This window comes from Diorhabda carinulata, chromosome 8, assembly GCF_026250575.1.
Source record: "Diorhabda carinulata isolate Delta chromosome 8, icDioCari1.1, whole genome shotgun sequence".
Taxonomy (NCBI): Eukaryota; Metazoa; Arthropoda; class Insecta; order Coleoptera; family Chrysomelidae; genus Diorhabda; species Diorhabda carinulata.
The window spans coordinates 9,406,698-9,428,748 of NC_079467.1; the positions used below are offsets into that span (position 1 = coordinate 9,406,698).

The 22,051-nt window shown below is 30.6% G+C and overlaps 1 protein-coding gene across 1 annotated transcript; it reads right to left on the reverse strand.

Moving 5' to 3' along the window:
* Positions 1-19,959: 19,959 nt before the first annotated feature.
* Positions 19,960-21,480, reverse strand: LOC130897212 (uncharacterized). Its single transcript, XM_057805957.1, has 2 exons — positions 20,836-21,480; positions 19,960-20,549 (listed from the first exon to the last, which is right to left on the reverse strand). The coding sequence occupies exons 1-2, from the start codon at positions 21,334-21,336 to the stop codon at positions 20,223-20,225; spliced, it is 828 nt and encodes a 275-aa protein (XP_057661940.1). The 5' UTR covers positions 21,337-21,480; the 3' UTR covers positions 19,960-20,222.
* Between the last annotated feature and the right edge of the window lie 571 nt (positions 21,481-22,051).

The window sequence follows — 22,051 nt, forward strand, 5'->3', positions numbered from 1 at the left end:
TTCGAAATATCAAAATTACCAATAATATCGTTTCGAACTGCTTAATCTCAAGATGAAAACGAAGAACTTAAGAGGTTTAACAAACATTCTTTTTCGCTCATCAAAGGTGCACCGATTCCTACTTCCTCACTTACTGTAATCTGTGACACATTTACAGGAAAACCTCGTCCTTTCATTACATAAGCGTTTTGTTATAATATTTTAAAATCATTCTTCATGCCTATGCTTCTCTTAGCTTAAATAAACATCCATAGATATCGCCTTAAGCAAATATTTAAGCTTTCTCTTCCATGCTCTTCTTGATAAAGCTCAAACTTTAGACAGAGATTTTCTAAAATCGTTATAATTGGTTCAGTGCTTCATTTCAATATTTCTTGACTGATATATTACGTCTTAATCGATCACCGGAGGTTAATCCTTTACAGCACGCAGTTTTGGATTGTTGGGTTTCTTGTTCAAGATTTATTCACACTAAAACCTCCGATTAATGAGCTCAATTCACTTTTCAGTTCTTAAGATATTTTGTGAAACTTTTCTACACTACAATAATGAAGACAAAAATCGGTGACACACAAAATATGTCATAAGACACATCTCCATTGATCCAGTTAACAAGACGAAAAAAGTCTTGTTTTTTAACGTATTCCTAAAACTGTTCCTGTTTCAATATTTTTTAGCCCGAGAAAAAATTCACGCTCGATTCCGAGTTCACGACACCATATGGTAGTAAAGTCGATTTAACAGGTTTTCGGATGAACAATCAAATTCTCGTGAATAAACGACCTTTATTTAGGTCTCCACCAAAAAATAATGTATTATTGTATAGAAGATATCTGTTTAGTTACGATCTACTCGTGATCTTTATCATAATATAAACTGACATTGACTTTTATAATTGAGTATGTGAATTAATAGATCACGTACCATGTGATTATAAAATCTGGTTTAACTATGTATACAAAGTTTTTCATCATAACTCATTGCGACTTATTTTAATTTCATATTCATTCAAATAATATTACTTTGTAAATTTGGCGAGAAAATATGTTCTACGTTTTGGTATGTAGGATCTGATATGTTTGTTAATCAATTATAATATTTATTACTCCTTATTAACTCAATACATTGTTTTTTTTTCTCGACATAATTATTTTCTCTCAATGCAGTTTTTGATTTTTTACCTTTGCAACTAAATGCAGGATCTGATAGTAGTTGGATAGCTTTATTAATCAAGCCAAGAATCATTGATCTTTTTATAGAGATAAGATAACATGAATTCCAATATCTTGATTCTGAATACCATTATATTTTCATGCTGCCTAAAATGAAGTAGGAAAAAGAATAAAAAAGTGCTCTAGAACCAGAGAGTTGTATTAAACTTGCAGTACCGTCAGTGGCGTAGAATTTGGGAAGCATGAACTATTGACTTCCCTCTGTAGTATGCGTCGGCTGGTAGACGATCTACCTACATTATTCTCACTGTGAAGCTTTAAATAGTTTTTTAGTAAAACAGTGATAAAACATAAATAGTGATGTTTTGAATTTCACATGCAGTATTTGAAATATAAGCAATTATTAATGATTTGTGCTCTAATTGCTCTAAAATGAGAAAAATTATTAATATTTCAAATATATTAAATGACTGAAAAATAATAACAACCCAAAAATACAAAATTTTATACCAAAATTATATTAGTAAATTCTATTTTCTAGAGTTCAAACGTACATTTATTTCTAAGATTGGATAATGAAGAACGAAGAAATTTAATGGTTTTCCTAAAAGTATGTAAATTTTTAAAAAATGTTGAATGCTAAAAACCAATAATAAAATCGTTTCTTCTTATCTTAGAATATTGAAAATTAAATAGATTCTGGTACAGGATAATAGAGAATTTATCAAGAAATTTAAATTTTTGAACAAACAAATAATCAGTGTGTGAATGGATTCATCTACTGTCTGGAAATAATCCATAATGAAACTCAGGTGTGAAGATCGTATTCCTCAATTTATTAAACCATTGTTGGTGTTCAGTTGGTGTTCTAATACTCAAAATAATCTTTGTTGCACATGGGCAGGTGTAAATGTTAGTCTCCTTAAAAGTCGTCTGTACCTTAAATGAGCATTACGACTTCTTCTCACTTCATTTTTTATATTGAAACAGAAGCATATCTAGCATAAGCAGTATTTTTCCCAGAATCATGCAAGTATTACGAGGATCTTTGGTAACGATCATCAACATCGGTTGTTACTCCGAGGCTTCCACTTCTTTTGGCAACGCATCCAGTTTTCTGGATCCTACGACACATCCTCGAAGTAATAGTCTGTTACATCCGTGTGTATCTGCTTTGAGTAGTTCAATAGCCCGAGAGGACTCTTTGATAGATAATTTTCTTGGTAACATTATTAAAGTAAACTGAACTCTTCAAAAATTTGGACAATTCTAAACTCAGACTGCTTATTACAGATCCAAAGAATCCAAACAACCATGTGCAAAAAGTGACTGCAATATGAAAATCGCTCAGTTTTCGTCAATAAAGGCAAGTATTTCAATAAATAATTTCAAATACATAATTTTCGGCAACACAGATCTTAGAAATAACCCATTCTTTAACTAGTAAAATAATGAACGCTCATTATTGTACTAGTAACAAAATAATGAGAAACTATAGTAACGTCTTATTATGGGCGTTGTAACCAAATAGGCAAGAGCTGTCATTTAATTTGATGTTTGTCAGTTTGAAAAGTGTATTGTGAAAATGTTCTAAGAAAAAGAATTTAATTGTACACCTCCGCTTGAAGAAAAAATAGTATGTCACTCAGAGCAGAAGACCCATTATATGTTTCGCCCAGTCCGCAAGAATCTGGGCTCAACAATAATGATAGCTTTCTACTCCTAGTAACATAATGTACTAATCATCCTTTGAAAATAAAACCAACAGATCTTTTTAATATAAATTCTAAATATTTTTGTTAAATTGTATGATTATGAAAAAATAAGTTGTGAGAGTGCCAAAAAGTGCAAAAATGAGTCCACTATTCAAATCGAAGAATCCACAAGCAGTTATTTTTGGTTTTGCTACATCAATGTGATTTTTCAAGTTGAGTAACTCCAAATTTTCTTTAGAGAAAAACGAAAAATTTTTTTGGAATCCATAACAAATTCTTAGTAGCTTTTCTGATTCTGTAGTCACCCAATCACTCGCAAATATTACGAGTAAAGGCCATAACTGTAAAAAGAAAACTGAGTTATAGTAAATGCCAGCTGTAAATAAATGACATTTCATATATGTTATCATAAAATTTCGCGATGCACTAATACCGAAAATCAAATTATGGCATTATGTACTCATCTCTGATCAATTTATTTTTAAAATTCACCCGAATCCATTGAGACAGCAATAGGTGAGTTCAATTGCTATATTTTAGAAAAACAGACATAAATATTTCATCTTAGTAATTGCTAAGTAAAGGTAAATTATGAAGTTGCTTGCTTTCGTGTGGTTAAAATAAATCACTATCTCATAAAGTGATGTATGACTTTTATTAATTAGAAAATAGTTTTACTAATATGCTCCTGATCTACTACAAGGGTTGTACTTTCTCAAATTGATCACCCTTTATTTCTTTGTGATAATTTCATTGCCGGAATCTAATCTCTTTAGGAGGAGTTTCATCAGGTTTGGAAATAAAAAGTAGTCGGGATCAAATCTGGCAATAGACCGTTTGAGTGAGATATTCAAGGATTTTGCTATGAAAAATGCACATATATACTTATGTGTTATTTTGCCGCGACAGAACTTTGCCAAATGCTTTTGTTAATTTCTTCATAAAATCCTCATCAACTCGACCTAATAAGGTCATGTTACAATGACTTATTAGCTGACAAAAAAAATTTGGTGTTACTGATACTTTCCAAGTATTTATAAAACTTAGATATGGAATTCGGTCGATCAATTTATTCAATCCCTGCTTAAGGATCCATCTGCTTTAACTTATTACGTTATTATCTTACCTAACCTAACATCTTATAGTGATCATATTAATATTGTAACGTTTTTCGTATTTATTTACACTCTTTCTATTCGAGGGATAAATTAATAAACACTATCTCTCACGTTTTTATATCATTTACACACTTTACAATAAAATTAACTTATAATAATTTACTAATAAATATCACTTAAATACTTTCTACGATTACTATCACTAAATCGTTCTTTTTACTACGACTATTCATACAAAACTAAACTCACTGCGTTTACACAAATCATTTATACACCTAAAGAAAATTCTACAAAGATCCAGAACAAAAAGAAACAAAAGAAATAAATAAATGGACTTTCCAAAAAATTATTTAGAAGAAATACTGTGAATAAACCGCCGGCTATAATAAAAAAAGTTCTAAAAGGAAACAACAGCCTCCGCCATTTATAAAAAATATGAAAGACGCTGCGCGAATTCGCAGAATTTTCAAAATTCCATAGTAGCTGGACTGGGTCGGCCTAGGGAACCATTTTGCGAACTTGTTCGTAACATTACCATGGCTCTCGAAGTTTCTTTCTTGATCTCTGTGGACTTCCTAAAGCTGATAAATTCTTTCACCAATATTTCTCTTGATCGCGTAAATGTCCATCCATTGTAAAATAGTTCATCACGACTAGGATGTATTTACCACCACTGTCGGTCGTCGGAAATGGTTCAGCGATATCCAAAGCGATCCTCTCGAAACGACTTCCAACATTATATTGTTTGATTAGTGCCTTTCGTTGAGCGCCAATCGTGACGAAATAACGTACACGATACAAAGTAAAATAAAAACAAACTTGGGAGTATTAATAATATCTGTATTACTCAAATTTTTGCTTTTTCCTTTATTCCAAATATATTCTTACTATAGAGACCACAAAAATTATCGCATCACTGGTATTTTAGGATATTTTTAATACTTAATTTTAGTTTTTTGGGACAATCTGTATATGTATCAACTTAATAAATATTTCTGGTTTCTTATCATGGGCAAAAAATATCACAATTTCTTACAATTTTTTTGGAAGCAAAAATGCTCGAGTAAATCATTTCTGTCTTGTGGAATGCATTGAGTTCGAGAACTTTCTAAGCAAATTGTGTTATTGTATAGTGAAAATTTATTTTGTTAATAATGGATGTACCACAACGTTTAACAAGACATGTGACGAATGAAGAAGCTGCTAGAATCATCGCGCTCATACAAGATGACCGCAGTCAAAGATACCTCGCCGGGGTAGTTGGAGTTTAACAAAGCACCATATCCAGAATTGTTATTCGCTACCAAGAAACATGCAGCTAAACAGAAGACCTGGACAATGCCTCGGAAGGGTAACTTCGGTAGTAGATGATCGTTATTTGAGGTTAACGGCGTTAAGAATTAGCCATACGACCGCTCGAAGGCTGCAAACAGATCTTTTGGCTGCTCGTAATGTACGAATAAGCCTACAAACAGTTCGAAATAGGCTAAGCAGGTATACGAGCCAGAGTGCCAGCTAGAGATCCACGTCTTACCAGAGAACATCGAGTAGCAAGGTTGGAATTTGCTCGAGAACATGCAAATTGGAATATTCAAGATTGGTCCAATATTTTATTCACGGATGAATCAAGATTTTGTCTGTCTTCATCAGATAGGCGTGTACCAGTATATAGGCGACGTGGTGACCGGTACAATCAGGTTAATTTTTGTCAAACTGAAAGCTTTGGTGGTGGCTCTATCATGGTTTGGGAAGGAATTTTCTTGGAGGGTCGCACGGAGTTAGTACCAGTGAATGATGGAAGACTAAATGCTGACAGGTACATAACCAATATCCTAGAACCCCATGTAGTGCCCTATATGCCTCATATTGGTGATATTGGTGAACTCTATGCTAATGCACGATAATGCTCGTCCACACGCTGCTAGAGTGGTTCGGCAGTACTTAGAAGAGATCGAGATACCCACCCTGAATTGAGCTGCATGTAGCCCGGACCTTAACCCAATAGAGCATGTCTGGGACCATCTAGGATGGCAACTTCATCAACATCCGGCACCAATAAGAACACTAGATGATCTTCAAAATGTTTTTTTTAATTTCTGGGAAAACATGCCGTAAGGATACGTCTAGAACCTGTTTAGAAGCCTTCCAAGATGAATGGAAGCTGTAATTAGAGCGAGACGCTATTAGAAATTCATTAGCTGGTTTTAGTTTAAGCACCGTTCAATTTTTTGTATAGTTTTTTTGTACAATTTTTTTGATATTCTCTATGTTTTGGCAAATCAAACTTTTTGTCCTCTGAAGTGAACTAATATATAAAATAAATGTTGCAAAAGGCGTATCTATTTGTGTTTTAATTCGCAACAATAATAAAATTCGAAAAACAGGCAACACATTTAGAATATTTGAAAAATAATGAGTGATGAGATAATTTTTGTGGGGTGTTTATTTATTGACAAAGTATCGATACTTAAAAAACATGTAGAGAACAATCCTCTCCGTAAATTTCAATAATAATGTGAAAGCTGTAATAGAATTTTTATTAATGATCCCAAAAGGTTATGTTCATTTGAAATGATCAAATCGTTATAAATTTTTGTTATTCGTGGTCTGTCGTCGATGACACATATTGGATAATAGCAATAAAACTTGACCTATGTGTAGATATTATTTTATCGATTATCGAAGTTGTTTTCATTATATAACGACAATTTGTAAAATTAATTCAAGAAGAATTTTATCCTATCTACTCGTATGTAATTATTATGATGATCTAGATGACAAATGTTGATATTGATGTTGACAGATCAATACAATTTGTTCAATTACCCATTTACTAGCCAATTTAGTTTTGTAATTGTATCCTTTGAACGCCAAATTCCGAAATTTTCTGTTTAGTTTTCTCGTCACTGGCTGCATCTGCACCTCGCATCGAATTTTTTTATTTCGGTTTACCGATTCTTATTAATTTCTGTAGTTAACTGTCTTTGTTGAGCTTTCCCGTTTTTACAGTTTTTATAATGATTGTCACTTTTTTTGATTATGTTCTGTTTTTGTCAGACAGTCAGTAAATAAGTGTCGAAATAATATATCTTGACTAGTTGTTATTCTTAAACTACTGGTTAAAACCAAATGAAATTTGATTTATACGTTGTTAATTCAACGCCTGTTTGGTTACTGGAAATTCAGGCTCATAGTTTTATGTACAAAAATGTTATAGGGGAATGAATAGGGCCTGTACTGCTCCAACAAAAGAAAGGAACAATTAATTATATATTTGTTTCTAAATCGTATTTATTTTAGGTCTCTATGTTTTAAAATTTATGTTTTTTTTTATAATTTATGAAATACAGATATAAATTTGACGTTTCGACTATTTTCAGTCTATATTAAGTATATATAGACTGGTTTACTTTTGGTCTCTTAAGACCATAATATGGTTATCGAAACGCGCGTCAGAGAATATAATTGTGAGCAGTGCTGTCTTCAGTACGTATAGCAAAAGTTGCAGTTAGCCACCACTTTCGTATCTTATACCTTGTCATTCAATTTTTTTCTCGCATAAAATTAAAATTTACTCCCAATCTTCCAATTACAATTTACCATACTCGAAAATTAAAAAGTTTGAACGGTTAGTGCTCATTCCATATTCAAGTTGCTAACAACGAGTACCTTTATCGGATACGGGAACTTGTTAATAAAAAATACCGTTCTACACACGACATCTGGCGATATGTTATAACATACCGTTCTCGCTACCACCTGAGTTAATCAGCATTTTTACTAAAACACTAAATAAAATTCATTGATAGTTTCGAACTATTTTTACCAACATCGTTTTAATATTTAAAGGTTGTTAGTGATAGAAACAGTGATATCCGTAGAAGAATAGACATCCAAAGAATGTTTGAATCAACTTTCATTTTGATGTGAATAGAAAGAGTATGCTGCAGAAACAGATGAAATATTAAAATGCTTAGAAATTGTTAACATAGAGCAAGATAATACCATAAACAATTATCACAACCATTCGTGGAAGAATTAAAAATTCCTTATGTGATAGATCGCTTAATTTTTCACGCATGTTGGGGCATATTTATTGAGCTTGTCCTCGTATCTTATTATAAAGACATGAATTTAGGTTTGCTCTTTATGGTTTTGAATCATTTGGAACACACGCGATTTTTCCGGTTATGATTATGGATAATAATCACCATAAAATAGAAATAGAAAAAATAACATACTAAATTGGATGCACGACAGAAATATCCAGCTGTGAACTTTATTTTTGAAGAAAAATCTGCTATAGTAATCCGGTAACAGTCAAAAAAGTAAAGATAAGTATTTTCTTTAGAAAGTGCGAAGAAGTTAGTTGTAATAAACCTTCATTATAACAGTTTTAGAATTTGTTCCTTGGATTTTAGGATTACTTCCAGTACAAGTTTTTGTCGAATATTGCATATTAAGTGTAAATCTTTGGATCATTAAATCTTACCATCTCAATAAATGCCATCGATGAGAATAAAAATACTTTCACATTTCTTCTCTGAAAATTTATATACACAGCATCCAGGTAATATAAAGTAATAACACAGCTTTCAAGCATTCCTAGAATTATTTGGATCCCAAAAACATCATTTATATCTTGAACGATATCCCATAATTTCCTATGAATTTTGATTACGGAGGCCAAATTTATATTCAGTCTCAATTCAAATTTAGCTCTGGCAATTTTATTTAACTCCTCATATTCTAAATAAACGTGATAAATGTGGTAAAAAACAACAATGAATATGTTATGTTGGCGGAATGTAGATGCGTATTTTATGAAGTATTTGTTCTGGGTATACCACCCTATTCTTTCTATATAGAACCAATTTATAGCAACACTTACTACAGTGCACAAAGTTACGTCACCAAAATAAATCCAGAGAAAATACTTGATAAACCATTTGTTCTCATTTTGAGCTGATAATATTCCAACATTTTGTATCTTTTCAAGTAAATTCTTCCATTTTGTATTATTCCAATGAACAGTAATTATAAATGTCGTCAAATTGGAAAACATATTTAATATTCCTTTTATAACGTTAGCAGCTAATGTGGACAAGTAATCTACGTTTAAAATCAGCTCTTCTTTGCGAAGTAACCTGTTAATACTGTAAATTTGGATGACTAATGTGGTTACAAAAAACAACGTGGAATATACTGTGTAAAGTAGTTTTCTTTTAAGTGTGATTTGCTTGAAAACTGTTGGAGGCAGTATACAAAAAATACATGCGATATTTAGAAGTATGCTTAGATTCTTCTTGTTGACTTCGTTTTTAACTATACCTACAAACATATCGGGTGCTGCGGTTACTAGTACTATGAATTAATCCAATTTGAAAGTTCGATATTCACCACTTAGTATATTAAAACGTAGTGTTACCTTCAATATTTATTATTCATTTGGGAACATATTGAGATACAGAGGTGTACTTCTCGATTTGTTTTTACCCTCGCATTTAAGCCTTTTATTCGGGAGTAGCTGCAAACAAAGTACAATTGCTTTTGGGATACAAATTTAAGCCAGTGTAAAGTGATAAAAGTAACAATGTCTTTAGGTATTCATATCTTATTTCCAGTCAAAAACAAAATTCAGTATCACTTCTGGCAATTATATTGACCTGGAAAGATTAACTGCAATAACTAATGCTGATAAGGATAATTGTTGTAAAATTGATAGGAAAATTCAAATGGTGCTACCTCATCAAAGTAAATAGTTATTTTCCTAACAAGTGCGGAAAGTGATACTTTCCCGCACGCGACTGCAAGCGGTCAAGTGCGGAAAGACACTTTACGCATTAGTTAGGAACATTATTTTTTCTACGACCGTATATACAACGACTCATATTTCAAAATTTATTTTATATCAACAAACATAATAATATATAAAACTTCAACTAAAAACTAATAAGTATTATAAATATTAATATTGAAAACACAATTTGTTGTATTCTGTAGACTAGTAAGAATTGCCGGTCCAGTGGAGTTATTTGGTTTAATGTGGTTTAATTTAAAAGAAGATTGTACTTTTTCGGTCACTTCCAAGACGTTTTGAACAACTTTGACGTTTTAGTAACAATTACACGCCTGAGTTGTCATAGCAACTGATATCAGACTCGGGTGGTTTGATAGTTGTTTTGTGACACCCCTTTGAAGATTGTACAAGGTTATATAAAAAATATCTTTTTTATTTTAAATTTTCGTAGAAAATTATGTTTCATATTCATTGAAAAACAAGTGAATATGTTTCTTTAATACGAATACATATATAATTTGTTAACAATCAAGTTATTCACATAATGCTAATAACAAAAGAAAACAAATGGTTTGTTAGACTTTAACAGGGTTAATTGTTTTTATGTAATTCTAATTCCATATATTCATCTCTACACACATATATAATCGTTCTTTTTATTAGTGTCAACAGATAAATTATCTGAAAAATATAAATTCAAATAGGGCTACTTCATTAAAGTATAATTAGACTTAACGCAAAGAAAAAGGTAGTTGTAAAATGTTTTCATCTAAAACTTGATTTTTCAAAATAGTGTGGAACTAAAGATCTTGTAAGTTGGTTTTCATTTTTATTCATACTTTCAGATTTTTCTAATATAATACATACGAGTATTTATATAAGAAGCAAATATAATTTCCTAAACAAAAAGCAACAAACTAAATACCTTAAAATTGGAGGTAATTTGTTGGTAGAGTTACCACCAGTTTACTAATGCTAGTAGATACGTATCAGTAGGTACATATTGGAAAACATTAGGTGTTTTTCCATTTCTCTTTTCTGAGAAAGTTATCAAAATACTAATATAACCCAGTACCGGATTAAGCCAGCACAGGGTATGTAGCAAATTCGGCCGCGGGGCCCCTCATGTTAGTAAATGACGTCCATGATACTTGAAAAAATATTCCGAAAACACTAGTTAGTTTAGTTAAAACAAACAGTACCTTATGAATAATGACAATAAACACTTGAACTTCAAAACGTTTTCCAGCTGTTTGATTTTGGTCTAGGTCGTCGAGTGTAGTAGAGCTACTGAAATTGTTGTGCTTCTATTCTTCACAGTCGGTAAGATCTTTGACTCTAGCCTCAATGTGGACGTAGCTGAATAATGATTCATAAAGGGCGAATCCCGTATTAAGGTTTCGATTTTACGACTGCAGCGAAGCATTAGTCGCCTGCAAGAGTTCTAAGATTCCGTTACACGTTATTGTCATTATACCTGTTTCTAACTTATTAATCGTTGAAACTAATCCGTCGGATTTATTACGATACTATGCTTGTTTATTGAAGTTATTGAAAATATCTTCCAAAACTTGCTTAATAGTGATAAAGCCGCATAAAAGTACCTTGGTCAGATTGACCACCTAGGAAGCGGAAAAAATTTATAGAAGTTTTCAACGAAATCGAACATAAGTATTGATTCTGTACAGTGAATATACAAGACAGGGAATGTATTCAGCGTTCTTATTTATTTCATTGATTCGAGTTTGTAAGCCGATGTATTTTCCACTAATGATGGCATAATCGTAGCTTTGCCCACAATAATATTTAATATCAATAACACTGTCTCACTTAAGAAATCTAGTGAACTTTGAGCGAGCTAATCAGCAGAATGACCTTTCTTATCCAAGAACCTAACAAATCGTTCCACAGGTCCAGATGGCAGAACATAGTGAATTATCAGATTCAGCTGGTCTAGATGTGATATATCTGTAGTAGAATCCAATGAAACTGAATAGTATTTGCATCTCATAATTTCGCTAATAATTTGATACAGTATGTTTGACGCAATTAGATGATTAAATTCCTCATAAGTTGTTCAAGATCAAAACTTACTTTACTTACTTACTGACTTTACTGCAATATATCAATGATAATATTATATCGTATTAAGAGTAGACTCCAATTTACTTTTTGTAGATTCAGCAACATCACTCTGAACATTAAAAAACTCGAACAGCTTATATGTTTTTGACAGAACAGCTTCGTTCGTTTTTTTCCTTTTATATTTTGCTTCACGTAATTTTAATGAAAAAGAGCGGAAATTGAATGGGATTCCAGATTTTGATATGGATTATAAATAATTTTCTGTATTTATTCGAGACACTAGTATTCAAGGACAGGAGAGAGGAAAAATGGACTGAATACTAGATGAATCTAATGTAGCATTCATCAGAAAATATAATTATAAATAAATACGCGATACCTCAATATGAAGCGTCACATTATTAGAAAATATATTGAGCTGGAAACAAATTACAATGTGCAATGGAAATAATGAAATGTCATTTATCATTCTTCATAAGAATATGAAGATTGGGAACATGAAAAATCGATTTTTAAAATAATTTTTATCTCAGTTTTGATATAAATATTTGTCAGGTATTAAAATAGGAGGAAAAAATATGACAGATATCAATATTATATAAAATCAATACATAAAGATCCGTAGCTAGTGGAAGAGGAGAAAGAGGAGAAGTTGAAGGGTGGTTCTAGGTGACAAAATTATTTTCTTCACAACTGATGAAAAAGTGACTTGTTTCTATAGCTCACATAATTTCTAACCATATATTGTTCACACTGTGAAAAAAATTACTATCCTGTTTTCGAATACTTATGTATTTATTATCGGAAAAATAATTAATTGAGATTTGTGGTGTTATCCATTTTGTATCAATTATCAAATTTGTGTGAATAAAATAATCAAAATACAACAAACAACATTATTCTTGACAGAAATGACAGAATACGTTCGAAAAGCACTCAATCGATGTTAAAAATCTCACAATTCGAACTGAATATTCAGAAAAGAATAAGGATCGTTCAAAAGATAAAATTTCTGTATTGCAACGAAGAATTCAGGCAATAATCAATGGGAAATTACAGGAAATGGCGCCACCCATAGTGATTGCAACAGTAGGTCTTTGATTTTTCTAGACAAAATTGAAACGAAAACAGGAGATGAATTTATAAAGAAAATTGGTGTATCCATTATTCTTCATGCACCACCAAGAAACCTTCCTTGGCTCATGCACAACAACTATGTTAAAGATTATCGCATGATAATATTTTGATAAAGACTGAAGTTAAGTCCAAACATCAATTTTTTATCAATCTTTCAAAAATTATTGAAGAATTAATTTTAAAACAGAAGTGACCTAAAATCAACAACTTTTAGAAGCATTAATATACCAAGAGATCTCAGAAATAAGGAATTAAACAATATTTTGGTAAAGATTTGAAATTAGTCGAAACGTTAATTTTTATCTATCTTATAAAAATTATTAGAAAAACTAATGACTAATTTATATACATATATGAAATGACGTTAATTTTGTGATAAAATTAGATTTGAAACATATTTGATGATTATATTTGATGAATGACATAAATATCGAATTTATTTATTTATTTTTATAAATTTTTTATTTGTTTTTGAAATAAATTAAATTACGTTTAATAATGTTTGTGTCTTCAATTTATAATTGTTATAAATATTGAGTTGAAATTGAAATACGTTCAATTTTAGGTTTGGTTTAGTTCAGTCGCTATAAATGACATTGAATTTCTTAAAAGATAAACTCTGAATTCTCATAGGTGATGCAAGGTTAAGTTGCTACTGGAGAGGTTGAATTTTCTAAAGAATTTGTGTTTTCAAATCTGAAAGATATGCATAAATCACACTAAGGCTATTTAAATCAGTTTTACCATTCTTATATGTTGTTTCAAAAAACCTGCGTTTTCAGATTTCTTAGAATGATCAAGTTATCATTAGTTACAATTCAAAAAAGGAATTCTCCAAACCATGTTAATTAATTCATCAGATGGTGAAATAGTGGTGAATGGTGATGATGAATAGTGAAATTAGAATGAATTGCTGGATGTTGTTTGTTTGTAATACTAATGTTTAATTAATTAAGCAAGCTCATGAGTAACTAATTTTACATATGATAAAGATGTATGAATAGGTAATATATTATTTAATTGTACGCTTCTTGTAATGTCCAAGTCTCAAGGTCACTGCTAAAAGTATGGTATAGAATTCGTTCTAAAAAATTAGAATGATATGAGTTGTCATAAGAAAGTTTCTACTTCAGTATTGTTAGGTTTTCAAGGAATATTTTCCATCGGTTTGATTAAATTAATCTTAGTATATGAATAATAATAATAATAACAATAATAATAATAATAATAATCATAATAATAATAATAATATTAATAATTAATAAATCCTCTTGAAAAATTGGTTTCCTATACTAATCAATAAAAATTTGCATGTGACATGCTAATTTTGAAAGAAAAAAATCTTACCATTTCCATGAATGCTAGTGAAGAAAACAGAATAATTTCTGTATTGTTCTGATGAAAGCTCAAATTTGCAGCGTTTACATAATATAAAGTGATAAGACAACTCTCCAGCATCCCTGAAATGATTTGCATACCGAAAACATCATTGATATCTTGCGTAACCTCCCATAATTTCCTATAAATATGCATAAGCTGCGAAATGTTTATATGGTTTTCCAGTTTGAATTTTTCCATAGCTATTCTATTCAACTGTTTGTATTGTGAGTAAACATAAAAAATATGATAAAATATATTGATATACATTATGTGTTGACGAAGCATTGATAAGTATTTCATGAAGTATTTATTCTGAGAATACAATCCTATTTTCTCAATATAGTGCCAATTTGCACTAATACTTACTGCAGCACTTAGTACTAAGTCAGTGCAAAATATGAATATGAAATATTTTATGAACCATTCGTTTTTATTGGAGATCATTAATATTTCAGTATCTCGAATATTCCGGAGCAGACTTCTCCATCGCGAAGAATGCCAATAAATAGAAACTAATGTTACTAAATTAGAACATATGCTAATTAATCCTTTCATTATATGTGCAAATATTATAGATAAAATATTCTCTTCCAAAGCCAATTCTTCTTTATGAAGTATTCTAGAGATACTATATATGTGAATTACTATGGATGCTGCAAAGTATACCATCGAGTACAGTGTGTAAATAGACTTTCTCCTCACTTCACAATTTTTAAAATCTAAGGGAGGCAGTATACAAGGAATTTTTGCTATATATAAGAGAGCTTTTAGTGTTTTGGGAAAAGTTTTCTGTTTTTCAATACTTACAACCATTATGGGATTGGTATTGAAGAATAATGCATTTTGTGTTAGACACTTTTCACCACTTAGCTTATTAAAACTTTGTGGATTGTCCAATTATAATAATTAAACAAGGTGGTCTACCGATAAAATACAAAAATTACAGGTAAATGTGAATGAGGTGATTTAAAGAATATAAATTGATAATAATCGAGAACATGTGTTAGTTTCAACGGTAATGTCTAGTACCTCTAATCTGTAGTAATAGTGTTTGTAGATAAGTGGAATTTGTAGGTACCAAAATTGGTACCAAATATGTCTATCCCACAAAAATTCTCTGAAAAGTTGCAGAGATATAAGCAGTTATCAATATAAGTTTTGTAATTCATTTACGGATGCATTGAGATATTCTTATTAAAACTACAGCTATTTTTGATGCTAAGTTTACGTTTGACATTCGTTGCGAAGATTTTCCTGAGAATCTGGAAGATTAATTATCGAGATGTCGTTGAATATTTGTTGTTGAAAGACAATAATCTTACACAAATGAAATATGACTTGTATACTGTGTGAGTGCTTTCCTTAAAGCCAACGCACCTCCTCATACTTCGGTTATTTCTATTGTTGATATTCACAAATTGCACTTCAAATTGGTTAACCACCTCCCTTATTCTACAGATCTAGTCCCCAGCGACTAATATTGAAGTGTCACTTACAACAAAGACATTTTCATCAGACGAGGACGTTGATGCATTCAAAAGCGCCTATTTTGAGGAAAAAGGCGCCAGTTAGAGGGGTAAAAAGATTCGAGTAGTATAAAGATTTTACAAGGGTCTATGTTGGAAAATTAAGTAACTCTCAAAAGCTAGACAAGCTGAGCGTGTTTGTAATTGTAATTCTTCTATTTTACGTTGGTAGGAACCAATATATTTATTAGAAAAATACAATACTGGATAATTTTTTTTCGATTCCATAAAAACAATTAAAAGGATGTTGTTTGTGTAGCGTCTATTGTTGAGGTCTATTAAAGAAAAAAGAAATTGGTCAGCTACATTATCAGTACATAAAAACATTAAAGCTCAAGCACAAGCTGTGTTAAGATCAACTAAATTGGAATTTCTAGAACCAATTGTGATATTCATGTAAGTAGTGAAGGTCAACTTTACCTTCAGTGTCTAAAGGTGATGGTAGAGAAAGTATAAATTGTGCTTTTCTGCTACCGTGTGAAAAGAAAGTAATTTAGATACACTTTCGAGAGCGTAAAACTTTGTTTTATGTACTAGTGTGTAAAGAAACAAACTTTGCGCTTTTATGCGTAAAGAAAACTATAAGGTATCCATAGCGTAGACTCTCTCTGGAGTCTCCAGGTTCAAGCTTCGCTCATGTCGCTCTTTATTATTCAACTCGTGTATCAATTATTTTTAGGTAGCATTATAATTGGTATTTTCAGTTTTCAGCGCATGCCTTAGAGCAGAATTGATAAATTGACTCACTGCACAAAGTTCATCTTTAATATTAGTAAGAAAGAAATAATGAGAAAATAAATAATATAATAAATATATAATATATATATATATATATATATATATATATATATATATATATATATATATATGTACATATATAAATAATAATAAGAAAATTAACATTAACCTCCATATTTTGACAAACTATTCGGTATTAGAAAAAAATTTTCAATCAATTTATATATAAAGTCCTTTTTAACCTGTGGCTCATGCGCCAATATTCACTTTCGTCCATAAAAGCTACTTTACACACTTGTTACATAAATATCTATTACGGTACTGTATAAAAATCAATACCATATACAATAATCATATTTTCAATTTGTCGGAAAAATAAAATGGTAAATACTTGTACTAACATCAATTATGAATACAAATTTTCGTAGGATCTATTTAATGAAGATGGAACCTCCAGAAAACTACGTAAATTGCAGAAACAATTAGGAATCAATAGGAAAAGCTAGTGGGCAACGTATTTGAATATTTGAGAAATGATTTCCACAGATGGAAAATATAACAGATTTATCATAATAATTCAATATTCATAGAATTGTTTTTGTATTTAATTTGATGAAGTTAACCGGAGACAAGCAAGATATTTTATAATTTTCATTTGAATTAAAAAATTCCTTCTGCCAAGATATTTAACCAACTTGTTAAAAGATAACGACGTACTTCCCAAACTTATCTTTTATCTTTACTTCACTTATAATTCTCTAGTAAAAAAATAACTCCATAAAATAGCAAATTATTCAATTCAAAAAATACGCTAGTTAGATGATGCTAGGTTGATACCAGCAAGCAACCAGAAAGTTATTCTTGAAGATATATCGGTGGCTTTTAAGTGCCTATAGGCAACGGTTATTAGCCTTATATATTAAATAATAGTAGATTTATAGAAAAAGTAGCTTGATCTCTGCGTCCAAAAAAGACTAGCGACTATCCTGAGAATATCAGCGCAAATCATTTCCTGCTGCATCGAAAATCAAACTATTTAATTATATTGTATTGCGATAAATAACTCTTCATATCATAGTTGCTGGATAAACATTTCATACAATAATCGATAAGCTGGATACGATAATACTGGTTTTAATGGCAACTATGAAACTAAATGCAGCCAGTTAAATCCATTATTTTTTCAGTAAGCCGGCTTATAGATAATGTATTACTGTTTTCGGACTGTATCATTATATTTAGCGCGTCTTATTTTATCTTTAATTTGCAGCATTTGCTACTGCATTAGAGGTAGTTATTCAATCATAGAAGTACGCTATGAATCATATTTAAAGAGGAGAAACTTGCCAGGACCGATCATAATAACTCTGATAGTAGCAGTTGACTATTTGTAGGAGTGGACTAAATCGTTTGAATGCCATAAAATTTGTATTTGTCGAATATCAAACATAACAGTAATATCTGAAACATATGATTATTTAAGATTATTAGAAGTAATTCAGATCTCTCCGCCATTAGTGCTGCAATCCGAATATTTCCATTCACTAATAATTTGAAACTTATTACTCTAAAGTAGTATAAAATAAGCGGAGGAATAGTTGGATTCATTATGTTATGAAAAACAGAATATGTGCGGTCTAAACTGAGTTGGATATATTTCATTTATCAATTATAGTCCACTAATATATAAAACTTATTATGATCATTACATATAAAATCAAAATTACAAACTCCATCGAACTGAAACATCTGAGGGAAGGAGCTCTATCGAAAGTGTATTAAGTCGTGCAAAATCTAAATCAATTAATTTCAAATTTCAACTTCCAAGTCGAATAACTCATGAGATGCGTCATATAATACTATCAATATTCGATATATTAGAAAAAATAAAAATGGAAACATTTTTAGACCCTGCAGGGCATTATTTTTGGTGTATATATATCTTTAATTTCTTATTTCTTAGACTTTTTGATATATCAATGCATCTAAATATTTTGATTTTAGGTCTCTTCAAGTTTAAAATTAGTTTTTTTTAATAATTTCTAGAAGAAAGATAAAATTTGACGTTTCGACATTTCTTTATCAAAATATGATATTGACACTGACAATTTGCGTATTTATATTAATCAATAGATTACCTACACCATGAACATGAATTTTTCCTTAGTAATATTACATATCAATTGCCTTGTACTAATTGTGACTGCGTTAACCAACCATGAAATGTCAAAATAACATAAATTCAATTATAAAGATTCAAAAATTCTTGGAACGGAATCTAATACACGAAAAAGAGAGTTTTTAGAAATGGTTAACTTTCATAAAAACGAGGGAGCTATAAATGATAAAAAAGACCTAATCATTCAAGTAAAATTCATAGTTCTATTTTGTAAATTCTAACAGAACTACAAACATTCTTTATTTTGATTTTATTCTTATTTTGATGTTCATGATGTAGGTGATCTATTGTCAGTGTCGATATCATATTTTGACTTAAAGAAAAGTCGAGACGTCAAATTTTTTCTTTCTTCGAGAAATTATTAAAAAAAATTTAAAACAGACCTAAAGAGATCTAAAATCAAGAACATTTAGATGCATTAAAATATTAAAAGGTCTAAAAAATAAGAAATTAAATAAATTTATAAAAGAGGTTTCTTATAACATATATATTATTTTCACTACGCTTTGAGACCAATGTTTTTCTTTCAATTTCCACGTGTTTTCTAGACGTTTTACACAGATGGACCAAGGTTGAATCATTCTTATAATTAATGCTCAGAGCCTTTGATGGGTCTGCCAACATAATTTGACACAAAACTGTATGATTTGATATTGGTATACATTCATGAGTCATTATTGTTGTGTTTTTTGTGTCTTTATGAATATGTAAAGTGTTAGTTGATGATAATTTTTTAAAGTGAATTTCATTAAATGTTGTGTATAACATTGCAAATCAATTGATGTAATGAATTGTTCCAAATACTCATAATGACTGAAGAATAAATAAAAAATAATTAACTGCAAAGATTTCATATGAAGTTCAAGTAATGAAATTTCTCGAAATTAAATCTAATCACTTAATATGTGACATATTAATTAGCTATATTTATATGCAATATTTAATTTGAAAATATATATTTTCCATAATTTTTTTATCGCGATATTAATACTAATAATAATACGTTTTGCTCAGATTATTATTATTATAAGAGAAGGATTATTATACTACTATTAATACCCAATAATAGTTCATTGACTGACTTTTTTGTTGGTTTCAGAACCTGTAAATAGATTTTGTTTTAATAACATTCAAATATAAAATTAAAATACATAATATAATGACTGAAATATTATCGCCATAGCTAAACTAATATTTTAGTTACCTGTAATGGGATTTATCATTTTTGTTGAGAAATCGTAGCCATCTTCACCTTGCCAAAATATAATGGGATATTGCAGTGCATCATATGAGCGGTGTGTTTCCTTTATACGTTGTAATTGATCATTCCGACGATGTAAAACAATATCACGGGATTCCAAGTTTTCTCCAACTACAACGATAGCAACTTCATCAATAGTTGGTGCATAAAACGTCTTGTATGTTGACCTGCAGGTGTTTTATCAGCTCTGATTACAATTTTGTGATTATCGGATGGCATCAGATCCAGGGCAGTTTTAAACAATATAATCAATTGATTGTGTTGATGAAATAAAGTTTGTAATTGTTCTATAATAGACCTCTTTACTAAATTGTTATGTGCACAACGCAGATCAATTTCTTGTGGTGAATTGCCCATAAAATAAATTTGCAGGAATTTGTTGTCGCTATCTGACACTGGTAACAGTGAACCTGCTCTGTGATATATTTGCCCTTGTATCTGTAAATAAGAAAAATATTATGGTGTGGTATAAATTAATGGGTTGTCAGTGACCAAACTTAAATAATATTTGATCTTAAAAAGTATATATTTAGTTTTAACTAATATCTATCAAATATATAAAATATAATAAAAGTGTCACTGAAACTGAATCACCATATAATATGATGACTAAGTGATATATTTCGTAATGATTAAGAAATTGAAGATAAGTGACACATCTTAACTTTCGTGACAGAAAATTTTGTTCGCTAAAATAATTATGAGTAACTGCTATAATACATACCTTGAAAGTTGGCATAAAATTTTCCCGAACTACATTTGTTGCCCCAAATGAAGTCATTTGAAAGCAATTGTTATATTGTTGGATATGTGTCAAAAAGTGTATAGAATCTGTTCCTATTCCTGAAACCAATGAGTACAATGGTTCTGGTGGTGGATCCAATGGTATCAATTTCACTTTACCATTTGCGCAACACAATCCATTGGCTTCGTTTTTGTATTTTAATGCCTTACAGTGTGAGCAAACCGAGTTCATAGAACCAATAACAACACATTGGTAGTTACTGTAGTCAATTGACACATCGTAACTGAAAGCAGCTCGATTCAAACTTGCGCGATTATTAGTTGAATGTCGCGCTCGCGCTTCACGCGTTTGTGATATCCGAATTCTTTCACGTTCATTTCCGTCGTCACGTTCTTGTGCAGTACGATTAGATCGGTAATTAGCTTGGTTTGTAGCATTTCTGGTTCTTCTACCTAAATTGCTTCGTCTTATAGGAGGCATATCAAATATACATTATTTTTTCACTAATCACGAACTAATCAAACACTAACTAACTAAACACTCTGCAAAAAACACGATATACGAATTTGTTTCGTGTATCAGTTGACAAAAGCAAACTCAGTAGATTAGGTAACAGACAACTTTTTTTTTTTTTAATTTGATATGACTTGAAGTCAAATCCTTTTAAGCCATACGAATTGTTTTTTTTTTAGCCGTACGAATTGTTTTTGTTTGGATATTAAAAATAATAAAACACTGTTGCTAACGCGATTTTTGTTTGACTGATGTAATGACATGGAAACTGCTGCATTTTATCTGGCGTGCCGAAACTAATACAAAAGAAACGCGAGTTTCGGAACGCGACATTATACTCCTCCAACTATGTATTCTGTGCTCCAACGCACACACACACATTGTTTTGATAGATATGATCTTTGACGTTAGGAACACACCTTACAAAAGAAACGCGAGTTTCGGAACGCGATATTAAACTCCTCCAACTATGTATTCTGTGCTCCAACGCACACACACACATTGTTTTGATAGATATGATCTTTGACGTTAGGAACACACCTACATTGCTTAGACAACAGTGAGTGCTCAAATTGACTACGTTTTAGTTACAAATCATTTGTATGGGAAAAAGAAAAGAGCTATTTTTAGGGTTTTTCCAGCAATAATTCTAATTTTTCTCGCCGTAAAAACCATCCTTGAA

Excerpts from the sequence above, each read along its gene's own strand:
- LOC130897212 (XM_057805957.1), bottom strand. The coding sequence starts at position 21,336 with ATGCCTCCTATAAGACGAAGCAATTTAGGTAGAAGAACCAGAAATGCT. Across the intron at positions 20,550-20,835 it reads ATTTTATGCCAACTTTCAAG|ATACAAGGGCAAATATATCA; the intron begins GTATGTATTATA and ends TCTTATTTACAG.